The sequence below is a fragment of the Centruroides vittatus genome, unplaced genomic scaffold (assembly GCF_030686945.1).
Source record: "Centruroides vittatus isolate TY-2023 unplaced genomic scaffold, ASM3068694v2 contig_1620, whole genome shotgun sequence".
NCBI classification, from domain to species: domain Eukaryota; kingdom Metazoa; phylum Arthropoda; class Arachnida; order Scorpiones; family Buthidae; genus Centruroides; species Centruroides vittatus.
Genome location: NW_027120986.1, coordinates 265,239 through 280,823, shown reverse-complemented (window position 1 = coordinate 280,823; position 15,585 = coordinate 265,239). Strand labels below are relative to the sequence as shown.

Genomic DNA, 15,585 nt, shown 5'->3' with positions numbered 1-15,585 from the left:
AAATCTTGAACTGTCATGTACAGTACGTAACCTGGACTAATAATTTTTAATGAACCATTTTCAATCGATCCCTCCCGTACAAGCTCCTCATCGAGAGCTTGTACGGGCCCTGGCGGTAGAGTGGACCTCTTTTGCCTCTTAGTGGACTCTTCAGCGCTTTCTTTTATAGGAGTAAGAATCACTCCGGGTCCGGAGAAAGATCTCCTGCTCCCATTCTAACAGAAAATAACGTTAATTTTATAGGAGTAAGAATCACTCCGGGTCCGGAGAAAGATCTCCTGCTCCCATTCCTCTCGACGACCCTGTTCTGCACTAAATCATGTGGATCGTCATATTGTCACAGCAATGTAGACTATCCACGCTGGTAGACACCTGCGACTGACTTGACGCATGTTTTATGCAATAGTTAACCAAACTTTAATGAACAAAAAAGAATTTTAACGTACAAAGTAAGACATTTACAATAAATTCACATTTTTAATATCTTGTTTACGAATAATATCGTCAAAGTGAAGCGCGTGATAACATAAATAATCAAGTAACAAAATATAAAACTTTTTATAAATACAAAAGTTACAAATGTATTTCAAGATTTATATATTTTTTTAAATGAAATTTACGCGTTAAAGACGTTTAATGTGAGATTCAAATTATCATACAACTCAAAAGATACTAATAATAGATCACGTGAAAGTACTGTTACTCACGTGACCGACCGAAAATTGCCAAAATCTTTGCTAATTCGATTAAATCGAATTACAGTACATTCAAATTTCTGTAGTTTTATGCACGTCTAGAGACCACGAGATTTAATGTGAGACCTTATTAGCTGAATTTGATCAATGGGAAGTGTGTAAACTAAACTAACTGTAAGTGACTTTATTCACTTCTAAATATACAGATATTTCTAACGTCGTAATATATCTTTATTGGTGCTGAAATAACTATGAATAAATTATTAAACACGTTTTCATGGAACATGGAAATAAAGCATTTGCATGTACAGGTACTCAAAACGTTTCTTTATTGCACCGTGCATAAATATGGTATAAGAAATAAATGAAATTATCAAGGACAGTGCCTAATGTGTATGTTCCCCTTATTTGAGTAAGTTGTCCTAATGAAAATGAAAGGCATTTAAAGCAACATTACTATGCTGTTCACTTCAAACTTTTTCGACACACATGGGGACTTGAAAACAGTTCCTATCTGGCAAAATACACACTTTGTACATCCACGAAGCTTTGCAATGTATCCAATCGTTTGTGTTCTGAGAATTGTAATAATTGAATTGCAGAACTGTAGCACCGCTTGTCTCCGTTGCTGTCTGCTGTTGAACCTTTATCACCTGTCTTCTTACGAATTTGAGATGCTAAGGTCTTCTTGGATTTCTTCAGATTAGTACAAATTGGTGATGGGGCGGATATTGCGCTGTTTCAAGTGCTAATTCCTATTGGGGCAAGTTGCACACATTATTTCTACCCCAACTTTTCATGTCCATCTTGCTACAATACGGCTGCTATTTCTAAGAAGTGCTGTAGAATAAGAATAGGCTCAAATGATCTCAACATGGCGGGCTCAAGCAAAACATACACACGAACATAGGTTTCGTAATCTAGAAAATCCAGACATAAAATGAATAAAATAAACTATCCAAAACATCAAAAACAGCCGAAAAAGCATGTTTATTACCTTCAACAGCCAACTTGCATTTCCAGATACAGTGTACACAGATTACTGTATATAAGAAAGCACGAAAACGGCTGTCCGTTTGGTATCATGTGTTATCAAAAAGAGTTGTGACCTTGCTGATATTATAAGTGCGACACTCCTCGACTAATTATTTTTGAATAAATCATCAATAGGCTCATTGTGTCATTAACTGTATCACAATTGTATTAATATTAAATATGTAATCAAATATGTATATATCGATAGTAATATAATAATATGAATAATTAAAACTCTGCTTTAAAAACAAAAATATTTTTCCTCTACGTATTGATTTTAAAAATATTCCAAAATATACACTTTTGTATATAAATTAAATTGTCATTCAAGAAAAGAAACTTACATCTAGACAGCAGAAAAGATATATTTGGCCCCAAGTGGAAACAAATTTCATTTCATTCGGATATGGAATAGTTCTTACCTGGAGCCAAATATTTTTTCTGTTTGGATCTTTGTTTATATCAATACTTTAAACTCTGAATCATTTTGACATTGTTTGTCAATTGATAAGTTACCTATTAATAAACCTATATTCGTTTCGATATTATAATAATAATAATAATAATAATTAATCCTATTGTTTAATATTCTTCTATTTTTCCATGCATTCTCTTAGGATGAATTAGAAGGTAAATATATACACGTCTATTTATTTAATTAAGCTAGTTATACAACTTAATAATATATTTACTTAAATTCCGTTAAAAGATTTATGTAATGGTTAATAATTTAAGAATCATTTAATTTACATTGTGATTTCCGAATTATAATCTACTGTATACTTCTTTAAATGCAATCTGAATTTGAATTTTTAAACTGTATTTAAATCGTCCAAAATAATCTTTTTATTATACTTAATATGTAAAATGTATATTCCTGACTAATATTATTGTTGTTATCTTCTTTATGCAGACAATTCACAATACTGGAAGACAATTTGATAGTTGGAGAACGGAAGCGGGTCATTTCGTGAGAGTAAAAACAAGATCGTGTTACAAATAATAATTTTTGTGATTGTTTTGATCACTTGCACCTTTCCCACCATTTCTTCATTTCCTATCAGCATTATTAACACTTTTATAAATAAATATATATATATATAAATCTGAATTGTACATCACGGTTGCATATCCTACTTTTATCTTCTCACTCATTCATGTGCATTCTGGAAATCATCCGTTATTGTTATTATTATTATTATTATTATATTTAATAGAAATAAATGTTTAAGATGTCATATATTTATTTGAATTTTACAAATTTTATAAACTATAATAAGTCATCTTCTCCATTAAAATTAAATCGAAAATAGCACTTAGTTTTGTTACTTAATCATGTTTTGAACTCGCGAAAAATATGATTATGTAGTTAAATATCTTTCCCTAAAATAAAAAGAAATATATATAAAAATATTTATTTATTTATTTATTTATTTATTTATTATTTGTTTAAATCATTAAAGTTATTTTTTCAAAATAATAAACAAGTTATCAACATTGCTTTGTATTGATTCCGTAGGGTGCATCTACAAGGTACAGGTGCAACTCATCCTTTGTTTTCTCCTCATTTAATCAATAAAATTTTATAGAAAACTGAAATCTAAACTATTCGACAAAAGAAAGAAGAACGGTATTAATAAGCATACTAGCTTAGAATTTTAAAAAAAAAATGGCTTATCCGATAAGAAAATTGGCAATAGAATTCCGTCGTAAGTAAAGAAAACACTGTACAAACTTACTATTGATAGTAACACTCGGGCATCATCGATCATATCTTTTTCCAATATTTGATACAAAATAACGCATATATTATTTAAATTACCTATTTAAAAATATTATATTACTAACAAAAAATAGAGAAATCAATATAATAATCGAAAGATAAAATAAACTGATTAATGAAAAATGTATATATATATATATATAAGCGTTTGTTGATAAGCAACACAGATTAAAGTTTAATCTGTATCATCCTTAAACGCCCCTAACTTGACGGCTTTATTTTCCAGTAATGTGGATAGTTGTCTATAAATTCTTTTAAAAATGCTACGAATTACGACGATTTTAATTCTGTTCGCCGCTTTAGTCAATTCAGCGAAAGGTAATCTAAATTATTTATTTATTTATTTATTAACAATATATGATAGAACAATTCTAAACATAGAAATTAATCATGAAGAATTTATCATAAAACATTCATATTCAATATGTCCAAGGGACTCGGTGTTATATCCAAAAGCACTTAGCTTGATACAGTATTGCTTTACTCTGATGATGAATTACCATTCACCTCTTTCATATATCACATTATACATTTACTTTCTCGTAAATAAAAATGTATAGAGTGAATCGTATCTGATCATTTCCAGTTTTAGTTCTCCTTTATCCTTCGATAGATAAAGCAACTGTAACATTAATCATAGGAAATATATATATTTTTTTAAGATATAAAATTTGGCATGATAGGTATAGAAACAGTTACAGCGAAGTAATAGCATAAATTAATGTAGTTGTTTACTCAAAGTTAAATGAGAAATTTATAATTTTGTTAATAAGTTATACAGGATAAAGTATTAAATTATTAATATTTAAAGATATAAGTGCATTAAATTATTAAATAAGTAACATAATTAAGAGTTTTTCAATTTAATTTCTGAAATTTTTTTAAAATTTATAAATCAAATTGGCTATAAAATATATTGTAAAATGTAGTAATTAATGCAGTATAAATTATCGATATAATTTTGCAATTAAATGTAGTACGACCTTTAAATATAGTATAACCTTTATATATGTGAAAGTTATATATAAATAAAGTTTTATTTTAAACTCTTTCTTATATATAACCACCATGTATATATATATTGGTTATACATAAATAAAGATTATAAGGATTATATAAAATTGCATAAACTCTTACTAATTACATAAAATAATAATAATTTGAAACCAAAAAGTAGCATTAATTATCCATTAAATTGCTATTTATGTAGCTAATTTCTAGATAAGATAATGTATAAAACTTGCGAAAAAAATTACAAATTTCTAAAAATAATATCAATATTAAAAGCTCAAAATAAAGTATAAAGATATCGATACAAAACAGAAACTATCATTATAAAAAGCATATAGTCGACATTTATCAAATAGGAATATTTCCTGCATTTTTGTGATTTGGAAAAAAAAAGTATGAAAAATGAAAGCCATAAAATCTTTTTGAATCAATAAAAATACTTCAAACGATACAAGGGAATCGGATAATAGATTTTTATTCATTGTAAAACTTTGTAGGTCGTTTCATTTAAAAGTCAGATTTGTTTCATTCGCATATTGATTTTTTTATTAAAACAAAAAAGAATTACACACACACACACACACACATATATATAATAATAATAATTTCATTGGAGTCAGAAAATGATAGAAGACATTGGAGACGATTGAATTGAAGAATGATGAATCTATAAAGAGGTCATAAAGGGCAAAATGTGTTCTCGTGATTATTGGTTTAAAGAACAAAAAAAAACAGTCACTGTCATTGGTAAATGACTGAAAATGTAATCCATCTGCTGTATTTTAAATAAAGAGAATAGAAGCGGGACGTAGTTCCTTTTTTCTCAATTATTCTTTTTCTCAATAAAGTCTTTCCTGTATTAAAAATTACTTCTTTTTCCAAAACAAAATAACTTCTTCCTTTCATAAAAATCATTCTTTACTCTCTATATAAATACTAAATTTTATTTTATTGTTTAGCTACAGCATGCAGCATACAGAAAATACAGTATAATCTTTTCCTTTTTAAAAAGTATTTACTTTAAAAAAAAATCGTTTCTCTCAAAAATAACAAAATTATTCAGTTTTCATACAGAAAGTTTGCTTCTTTAAAATATAATTCTTACAAAAAAACACAGAAGTTATTCTGTTTTCCAAAATGTGTAATAAGATATTCCATTCATCTCCAGAAAAGTAATTTTCTTTTCTTCAAAATTATCCTTTCTTCTCATATAAAAATTTGCTATTCTAAAAAAGACAAAAATTATTCATATTCTGAAAGAAACTATATATATATATATATATATTATGAAAAAAATAAAAATAAATGTAATTTAATATAGAAAATATAAAATAATGTATAACAAATAATTATATATATTGTATTCACTCAAAATAATTCCAATATATTATTATATTGAAATTATTTCGAATATTTTGAATTATTTTATTTGGAATTATTTTAATTTGCCTTTTAAAAAAGGCAAAATTACTGTATATCATTTTCCAAAAAGCAATATTCCATTTTCTCAAAATATTTTCTTTCCATAATTCAAATAATTCCAATCTTTCACAAAATTACTTCTTGTCATATACAAAAATTATTTTCATTAAAAAAAAAACAAATTGAAAAATTATTTCCTTCCCAAATAAATAAAAAAAAATTATTTTTTCATAAAAAATGTATTAAAAAATTCCCAAAAATTACTTTCTTTCTTAAATAAAAATTACTTATTAATTTTATTAATCAAATAAAACTTAATTAATTTTTTTTTAAAAGAAATTATCTTGAATAAAACCATATTAAAAATAAATTATATATATGTATATATATTGAACATTCTAAGAAGCGTTTATTATAATTAAATAAATTATTTATTTATTTTAAAATATCAATTTAAGGAATAATTATTAATAATTCTTTTAATAATTACAAAAAGCATATAAAAAAATAATGATTGTTTAATTTAAATATTAAATTTTAAAACTAAATGTTCTAAATAATATAAAATTTTTTACATGCGCCCCCTGGGAGTCACGACTCACTTTTTAATTACGTCATCAAGTTCCTGTATCATTATTATTATTATTACGGTGTTACTACAAAAAAAAACAATTTTAAAAAATTTGAACTGATTATATATTTTTAAAATAATCTAACAGTGAATCAATTTTTTTTTCTTTCTAAGCTATTTTTTAATTAAAATTCTTGATATTTTTAAATGGTTTATCTATTCTATCGCTCGTAAGCATGACAAAATAATTCGTGATTAATGACGCGAAATTTATTTATTTTTTTTTTTTTCGATATACCAATTTTAAAAATGAGTAAAATGTTTGATAAGTTAAAGTGATTACATTAATATAGCAATATTAATAATAAACAATAATTAATTTATAGAATTTCGCGTTAAATTTTCAAATATCAAAAGCCGATCTTTAAGCTGAGTTAATTAAATTATCTTTTAATTGAATTCTCAAATAATTTGCCAATTTACTTGTTATTATTAAAATTTTAATGTTCATTTAATTGAAATCTTTTAACATTAATATAATATTTGCAACCTCTGGACAATAGACCGAAATAATTTTTAATTTCGTAAAAAAGAAATATATTTGAAAGGGGAGAATTCATATCTACGTTTAAAACTTTAATTTTTTAAATTATAATTATTATTTTCTTTGCGATATTTTTATAATTTAAATATAAATATTGTTTTTGGCATTATATTTAATAACATTAGTTTTTTCAATGTTTATTTTTTGAAAAATTAAATAATTCATTATTTATTAAAATTCATAAATAATTAAAAATAATAATAATATTATTATTATTATTTTTAATTTCCGATCTCCCTAGGAAAAAAAATTCTTTTAATATATAAAAATTTTAAAATAATTTTAACAATTTTTTCTCACCAGGGGGATTGAATATAATTATCCCCCTGGTGAGAAAAAAAAACAATTTTACGTTAAAATGTATAAATATATTAAAATTTTCTTAAAATAATTTTATTTTCGAGTAAAATTGTAATATATTTTATTTTTATTTTAGAATTTCTCAGTTTTTAAATAATAAAACTTCCATCAATACATTTGAAATTAAACTTTAAATCAAGCGAAAACTCAAATCACTAACTTTGTCGGGAACGTTAAAACATTTCAATTATTAAAATAGAATTAATTTAATCCTCTTAACAAACTACCAAACGAATTGCAAAAATAGAAAAGTCAATAATTAAACAATTTATAAAAGTTCTGTAAACATAAATCATTAAATTTTCTTCGAATTTCACTTGTTTACAACGTCAAGTATCCGTATAATATATTCGTAAATCAATATTTTAGTTGATAATTAATTTGAAATTTTATTTATAAACTTCAATTACAAACATGTAGAAAAATACCGGAGCGCTTAACCATCAACTGGTGTCACTTATTTACATTTTCTCTCGTAATTAATTAATTTAAACTAAAATATCGAATTACGTGTATTTTTATACTGGTTCTTGACGTTGTAAACAAGTGAAATTCGAAGAAAATTTAATGATTCCGCTATTTTTCTTGAAAATTAAAGTAATTAAATTAATTAATCGTGTGGGAAAGAGCGAATAAGTGGCACCATTGCTGTTTAAGCGCTTTGACATTTTTCTGCATGTTTTTAATTGAAGTTTCTAAATAAAATTATTATAAACATCTCAAATGAATTATAATTATTTTCATTTTCAAGAAAAATAGCGGAAAGATAAACATCATTACAATAAATTTTAACTTCTTATACCTTTTAACAGAAGCCGATATTAAAATAGCCAAAAATACAACAGAAATTATTCAAATTTCTAGATTTGTTTGAAATCAAATTGTAGTTTCTACACTTTTTATTTATTTGAAAATTGTTCAGATAAATTTTAAAACGAATTTAAAACATTTACAATCAACAGTTGTAAGTGGTAGTACTGTACTTCCAGAAGTACAACCACTGCACTTGCAAATGGCAGTATGTACTCGCAGAAGTACAAGTACTGCACTTGCAAATGGCAGCTGTAGAGTACTGTAAATGCACTTTATACTTTATACTATTGTCTGTTCCATAAATTTATGTATTTACGCTTATAACTAACTCAGATATATGCATACATTTGTATACATGTCTTTTTAATTTCATTGCGTTGCATATATAAAACTATTGAGAACTCTATAAATTCTTATACATGCTGTAATTGTAATACATGTATTGTATATTGTAATCATGTAAGTTTCTACTAACTCGTGTACATATTGCTGTAATCATTTACATTACTGAAGACTTGTATACATAGTACTGTAATCATTTAAATATCTGCAGAGTCGTATGCAAATTACTATAATGGCTTCAAATTGTATAGAATAGTATACAGATTATTTCTATAATTTACTATGTACTGTACACGTCTGCAAAATTATAATATCAAGTGTATATATATGTATACTTTATTTAAACTAAAGAGAAATTATTCTATACAGTAATTCTACATAATTATTTTACAGGTTCGTATAATTTACTGCGTATACCATGTATACATTTAGAGCACGGGAAGTGAAATTCAATCAAACAAATTTCATATTTATAATTTCAGATCCACCCAAAATAACAGGAAGTTACATGGTACAAGCGGAATTAGTGGAAGTTTTGGCCAAATACGGGAATCAAATCATGCAATTATTTTTTGAAGAAAATTATGACCAAAAGGAAAATAAAATGAGTTTTATACTTTGGGAAAATGGCGAAAACGTCACTTTCTTTCAAGATCTGACAAACCAACAGACACTCCAATACTACGAAAATGGTTCGTTCGTGTTTACCAGATTCCAAAAGTCGGTTAACCTCGTTTGGTTTTGCATATACCTTGAGTCGTGTACCGAGTTTAGAACAACGTTTTTCCTTATTAAAAAATTGACATACGCGCGAATTTCAAGCTATTTAACTTTTATAACTGTTAAACCGACTTTTGAGCTGTATTTTTTGAGTTTTTCAAACACTTTGCGGAGTATATAATGTCGTAAATTGATGACTTCTACTCAATTCTTTTTCTGTAGAATGTTCTGTATATACTTTTGATGATTGGGTTGCATCGGATGCTGTGGACATCAGACCATACGAAACTAAAAGTTCTGTAACGTTTCCACTGAAACAATTATTGAAACTCGATAAATCGTCTTTGATAGAAGATGAACCAACAAATACTACGTATCGTGATGCTGCTGCTACCTTATGGAAACATCGTGTTAATTATAAAGTGCAAAATAAAACTGTGACTTTATATGTGAATGCTTATTGGACTGGTGAGAAATTCTTTTCTTTTTTAACACCTGTTTAGAACAGTAAGCCTAATTAATCTAAGCTATAACCATTGTACCACTTAACAGTAGCTGTTTACAGATGTTAGTTTGATACGTTAATTAATAATTCATAGCTCCAGTAATTATTAATTAAACTGTCAGAGTAAAACTAGAACTAGAATTAATCCTAAAATAGTTCTATCCTAAATTAATAATTTCTTGGCTAGTATTACTAGGCTCGAATTTGCGAAAGTGTCGTTAATACGTCAATTCTACGTCATCTCATCAGTTTTACAATGAATAGGTTTCGAAAATGACGTCAAATTGACGTAAACGTATACGAAACGAACGAGCTTCTTGTATCGAGAAGGCGGAAATGTCGTCATCACTTTCGTGGCCAATAAGAAATTAATGTTTAAGCCATGTGATTTAAAAAGTTGTGTGTCGTAATCATGGCAGGCCGGTGATGCGAAATATTAAATTTTAGTTACGGTCAAATATATTTAGAATGTTTCACAGTAAATTTAATTGAATGCTTATTGCAATGAACTAAGTACTCGTACCAGAAGAACAATCTCCTATACACTTAAAATAATTCAATAAATTAATATTTATGCCATGTAAGAGCTCATACTTGCATCATTTTCTTCTGTAAATTTTATACTTATCTAATTAGTATCCCTTTTTGTAATCTTTTTGGCAACAGAAAACCGACTGTCACCAACAGGCAAAATGGTTCCTCTAGCTTATTACCTAAACATAACAGAGAAAGATGGCGACCTTACAATAAATCGCAACCAGACTGTAAACATCTATTACTTTGTACCCGATACTGTTGATAAGAAAGCATTTAAAGTAAGAAGAAAAAAGTTATATTTACTCTATTATTCCAATTAAAATTGAAAAATTATATAAGTATTTTTTTATCTAGATTCCTCAAGGTATATCATGTATGGGACTCAAAAAAACACTTCCATTCCCTCAAGAACTAGGAAATATAAATGTGTTTTCGTTTAATATGGAATTTATTTTACCACAATATCAAACATTTTTCACTACTGATGTAAGTTTTTCCTTGATATTTACAATTAAGTAAGGAACTAATTAACAAAAGAACTAAATCACTAGAACTAGTTCTAAATGAACTTACTTACTAACCAAGACCTAGTAGTAACTTGTACTAGATCATGTATTAAGAACAATTATATTAAAAAAGAGTATAGTACGTACATTCTCTATAAAGAAATAAGGAGAGGAAAGACTAAATTGATTTATATATTATTTACAGCTTTTTATATAGTGAATTTTTATTGATTGTAACAAATTTTAGTCTCCACGAACAATGTCCCCCATTCAATTGATAAAGTTGAATAATGCATTCCTTGTTGTTCCTTTACAAAAAAAAAAAAAATTCCATTGCATGTCTTGTAAGCATTTTCCTTTTCTTTCCATCATCAATATGACACAATCTAGCAGCAGGTGTCATATTCTTTTCTGTTCACTTACAATAGTCGAATGCTTGACACTGTCACTGATATTTATTCAGTATAGAATTCTATTTATATACTGTATATCAAGAGAAAATGATCGATGCTAACGGATAAATGATTACTTTTCAGCTATATTTTCATAGTAATTTTGAAATTTTTCTAGATATTTTTCCAGATAACATGAAATATTCTTTAAAATTTTAACTACAGATTTGGTGGGATATCAAAAATCGCCTTGTAAGAATCGATCAGGCTCCTGTAGTAGGTACTCATTTACACCAGGGTGATTCGTATACTAAAGTGATCTCATACAAGCAAGGTAAAATCTTATTGATCCACAATAAATTCTACAATATTCTACATAAATCCTAGGTAAATTAAACTTTCATATGATTTTATAGGAGCAGTTTATACAATATGGAAAATTAGTAGAGAATGTGAAGTCACTCCACTTGAAGAATATTTCTTTACACCCCATAGTTTAATCGAACCTGAGGATAATGCAATGTGGAATATCGGCAATTTTTTTGGTTTAGATGGCACTTCTATGATTTATATTGGAGATGTAAGTATAAAAAACGTAATGAAATTACTTTATAGAAGTTAAATTTCTTTAAATTTGAATAAATTGTAGACAGAGAAACGTGGAATTCCGTGTTCAGTATGGCAAGGAGAAAGAATAGATTGGCCTTCTTTTGCTAGACCAACAATTACTTTATGGGAATGGTGCATTGCTAATGCTAAAGTAAGCATTTTTTTATAGTAAAATTTGTAAAATTGTATTACTAAATTAAAATATTAATTATAATTTTAGGGAAAAAAGTTGAATTTAGAGAGAGATGAAATCCCTATAGTCAATTTAGAAATAAATGTAATAGAGGTGAGTTTTGTATCAAAAAATTTCATATTATATTTATATGGATCAAACCTCTGAGTAACGGTCAGTGAGGAAAACATAATAAGTGGCTGTTGTCTGAAGGTTATTTTGTATGCATTTCACCGAAGAAACGTTCCTAAAAATACAGCCGCCGTGTGGAGGTGGCCATTACTGAAAATTCTATTATATTTAAATTTATTAGTAATTTATAGGTCTATATTTTTTTCAAATTGCAGCCCAATAATAATAATAATAATAATAAAATACTACGATGTTAAATTATAGGGTTTTAATAATTTAAATTATATTTAAATATTATATAAGAGGTGTTCCTAACTTTTTTAAATCGTAACTTTAGGTAATTTAAACCGTGAAAAATTATCTACAAACGTCTTAAAATAGTTCTAAGTTATTAATTTTTAATATAATTAAAAAATAAATTATTATTAATATAATCTACGGACAAATCCATTGTTGACTAATTTCAAAATGGCGGCTTTCAAAATGTCTTTTTCTTCTACAGTAACAACATGCTTTTTTCTTATTTATGTAAATTATGTTCTCATTTCAGTCATCGCAACCAAAATATAGCGACTTTTTTACTAAGGGGGAGAAATTCATTTACAATTTTTACAATATGAAACAGCATACCGTTGCCTCTTTGGATACATTAGCATTCGATATTTCACCCTGTTTCGTAGGAAATCGTTTAAAGTTACAATTTCTCGCTACCTGTAAGTATTAAGCAACATGTTAATTAACAAAACATTGCCATAAAAATACTAATTTTGTCATTAAAACGATCAAAATTTAAGTCGACAAAACATCAAGAGAAACTCTAAACAATGCAACCAACGACGTCAATTTCTTATCCTTATGGAAATCAACAATCAATCATAAAATAGGGCTTAATTTCACTTCCTTGAGGATCACGCATCTTAGAACGGTGAGTAAAATTACTTTATAATGGTCCTGAAATCAAATTAGATGTTAAATTTGAAGTTTATATGAAGTTTATCCAAGCGGACAAAATGGTAGTGATGTTTACGCTTCTTGGCGTGCATCCAGAACTGAAAAAGGAGGTTAAATCAACAGAACTCTCGCTACAAGCTGCTAAATCAGCATTGGAATCAGTCATTAATGGAGGTAATTTAATGATCGAGTGGTTGGCTGGAAAAGTAAGTTTCTCTCTGACAGTACCTAAAAAATTTGCCAATAGATTTAATTCTTCACGTTGCATTTTCTTTATATTCTATAGAAAATTATATTTAAAGCGGTTCCAAACTCGTTAACTGAAGGTTTTATGAAACCCACAACCACCACTTCCACTACAACTAGTGGAAGTATTACCGAATCTAAAACCACAAGGGAAAGTACAGAGCCAGGAAAGTTCACAAAATGGACCGATAATCCTAGAAGCACCAGAAGTACCAGAAGTACCAGCAGCACTAACGAAAATACCGCTAAAGAACAAAGTACTACAGTAAACCCAACAGATATTCCTTCTAAACTAGAACAAAATAAAGAAATTAGGCACAGCCCGGGTATTATGGCACTCGTATCGATTCTTATGCTATTTACGGGTTCTGGTATAGGAGCGGCAGGTACTTATTTTAAATTTAAAGGTTTACCATTTAAAATTCCATTTATAAAGTAATTTATTATTATTATTACGAACAATTAACAATTGCTTATCATGACATTTACTTGATGTAGAAGACATCGAAATATTTATGGATAATGAAAAATTGTATATGGAAGTTGATGGCAGTAAATTTTTAATGTTTCAGGATGGAAATAAAAATTTTAAAGCTTTGTAAAGTAAGAAAACGTTAAAGATGAACCATATAAAACTGATTTTATCAAGGGGCATTATCTCTAAAATTTCACTAAAAACTTTTTTTATGGCAAACGAGAAATTCTTTCAAATTTTTAAAAGTTTGATGATGGCTATCAAGAAGTTTAGCATGCAAATTTCTGAAATTAATTAGTTCTACTGGCATGATCTATAAATTCGCGATTATCACGAAGTCGTTGCCTAAATTACGATCCAAGATAAATTATTTATGGCTAACCAGACGAAAACAATAACTACTAGAATATTTATTTATTAATGGATGATGGTGATCATTGTTGATATAGAAATACTTAACTAGAAAGCTACTTCGTGTGGTTCTGTATTTCAAAGCATTGTTAAACAAGTACAGTATTAACGTAAGACATGTTGTAAATGATTAAAAAGTTTGTAGATAAGAAAAAAATATTTTAATTATATTATAAAATTCGAATTTTCAACAAAAAACTTTATCTTTAAGGAATTATGGTTATTTTTAAACTATTAATTTTCAAACGACAGTTAATTTTATCACGAAATTTTAGAGACCGTAACGAAAAATTAATAATTTATTAAATAGCGTGGTTATAATTAATTATCGATTTAAAATGTTCAAGGTCAGCATAAATTTCCCGGGTAATTCGCGGTGTGTGTTTCGTTGCAATCAAATGAAAACAGTTAAAACTAAATGGCCGGATGGAAGAGCTGTTAAGTTCGCTCTGGTAGACCCGGGATCGAATCCGGATGGGTTGAAAAACCCCAGGAATTTTTTGTAGGTAGTCCGTCCGAATATGTCGGGTCATTGGCAAGTTATAGCTTCTTGAAGCCAGGGAGAATTTCACATACAGAGTTGTCTTTAGACATTTTTCTTCGGATAATTTTTTTGGAAAATGTTTTCTTATTAAAAAAAATTTTGTTTTGGGTCCCCTGTTGGTAGGAGCCCTAGACAATGGCATTTTTTGGCCGTAGGATAACGCGTCACTGTGTCGGGTCCTTTGCTTTTCTTTCTTTCTTTCAATGGTTAATATGTAGTTCATATAGGCTATTTACTCCGAGAACGAGAATATGGACGCATGCGCCTGATAGATAAAATGGCCATACGCGCGCGGGGAAAATAATGCCTTCCGGGATGTCTTTAGGTCCCTGCCTCATCAACCGGCCGTCCATTTGTAAGCCTGATCGAAGCCATAAAAACGCCCTCCTAGTGCTCACAGAATGGAAAGTTTAGAAAAATCCTTCAAACTTTAAATTATTATTATTTTTAAACAAATCAATTGGGTAATTAGAAAAGCCTTACTGTCCTTAACATTTATTATTATTTATAGTCGTCTACATGGACGTTATTTATTAATAGGACATTATACTGGTGTTTAAGGATTGGTACAGTAATGAGAGTTAATTCAGGAAAAATTTCTTTATTATATCACCTGTAGTAGCAATATCCGCTATTGCTATGCTATACGGATATTGCTACTACAGGTGATATAATAAAGAAATTTTTCCTGAATTAACTCTCATTACTGTACCAATCCTTAAACACCAGTATAATGTCCTATTAATAAA

The 15,585-nt window shown here is 27.5% G+C and overlaps 1 protein-coding gene across 4 annotated transcripts in view; it reads left to right on the top strand.

Annotated features, from left to right (window-relative positions):
* The window catches only part of LOC136968821 (rhoGEF domain-containing protein gxcJ-like), a 51,750-nt gene extending 37,312 nt beyond the window's left edge, over positions 1-14,438 (top strand). The window contains exons 1-14 of one of the 4 annotated variants that reach the window (XM_067262861.1): positions 3,683-3,831; positions 9,119-9,328; positions 9,579-9,824; positions 10,528-10,676; positions 10,753-10,884; positions 11,522-11,630; positions 11,713-11,876; positions 11,946-12,056; positions 12,126-12,191; positions 12,760-12,922; positions 13,004-13,134; positions 13,202-13,366; positions 13,447-13,813; positions 13,979-14,438. In XM_067262861.1, coding sequence (XP_067118962.1) covers positions 3,774-3,831; positions 9,119-9,328; positions 9,579-9,824; positions 10,528-10,676; positions 10,753-10,884; positions 11,522-11,630; positions 11,713-11,876; positions 11,946-12,056; positions 12,126-12,191; positions 12,760-12,922; positions 13,004-13,134; positions 13,202-13,366; positions 13,447-13,813; positions 13,979-13,989 — 2,082 coding nt within the window. In that variant the 5' untranslated portion in view covers positions 3,683-3,773 and the 3' untranslated portion in view covers positions 13,990-14,438. Of the gene's footprint in view, positions 1-2,643; positions 3,142-3,682; positions 3,832-9,118; positions 9,329-9,578; positions 9,825-10,527; positions 10,677-10,752; positions 10,885-11,521; positions 11,631-11,712; positions 11,877-11,945; positions 12,057-12,125; positions 12,192-12,759; positions 12,923-13,003; positions 13,135-13,201; positions 13,367-13,446 lie in introns of those variants that run through there. The other 3 variants (XM_067262860.1, XM_067262862.1, XM_067262864.1) reach the window with 3 other exon arrangements.
* The last annotated feature ends 1,147 nt before the right edge of the window (positions 14,439-15,585 follow it).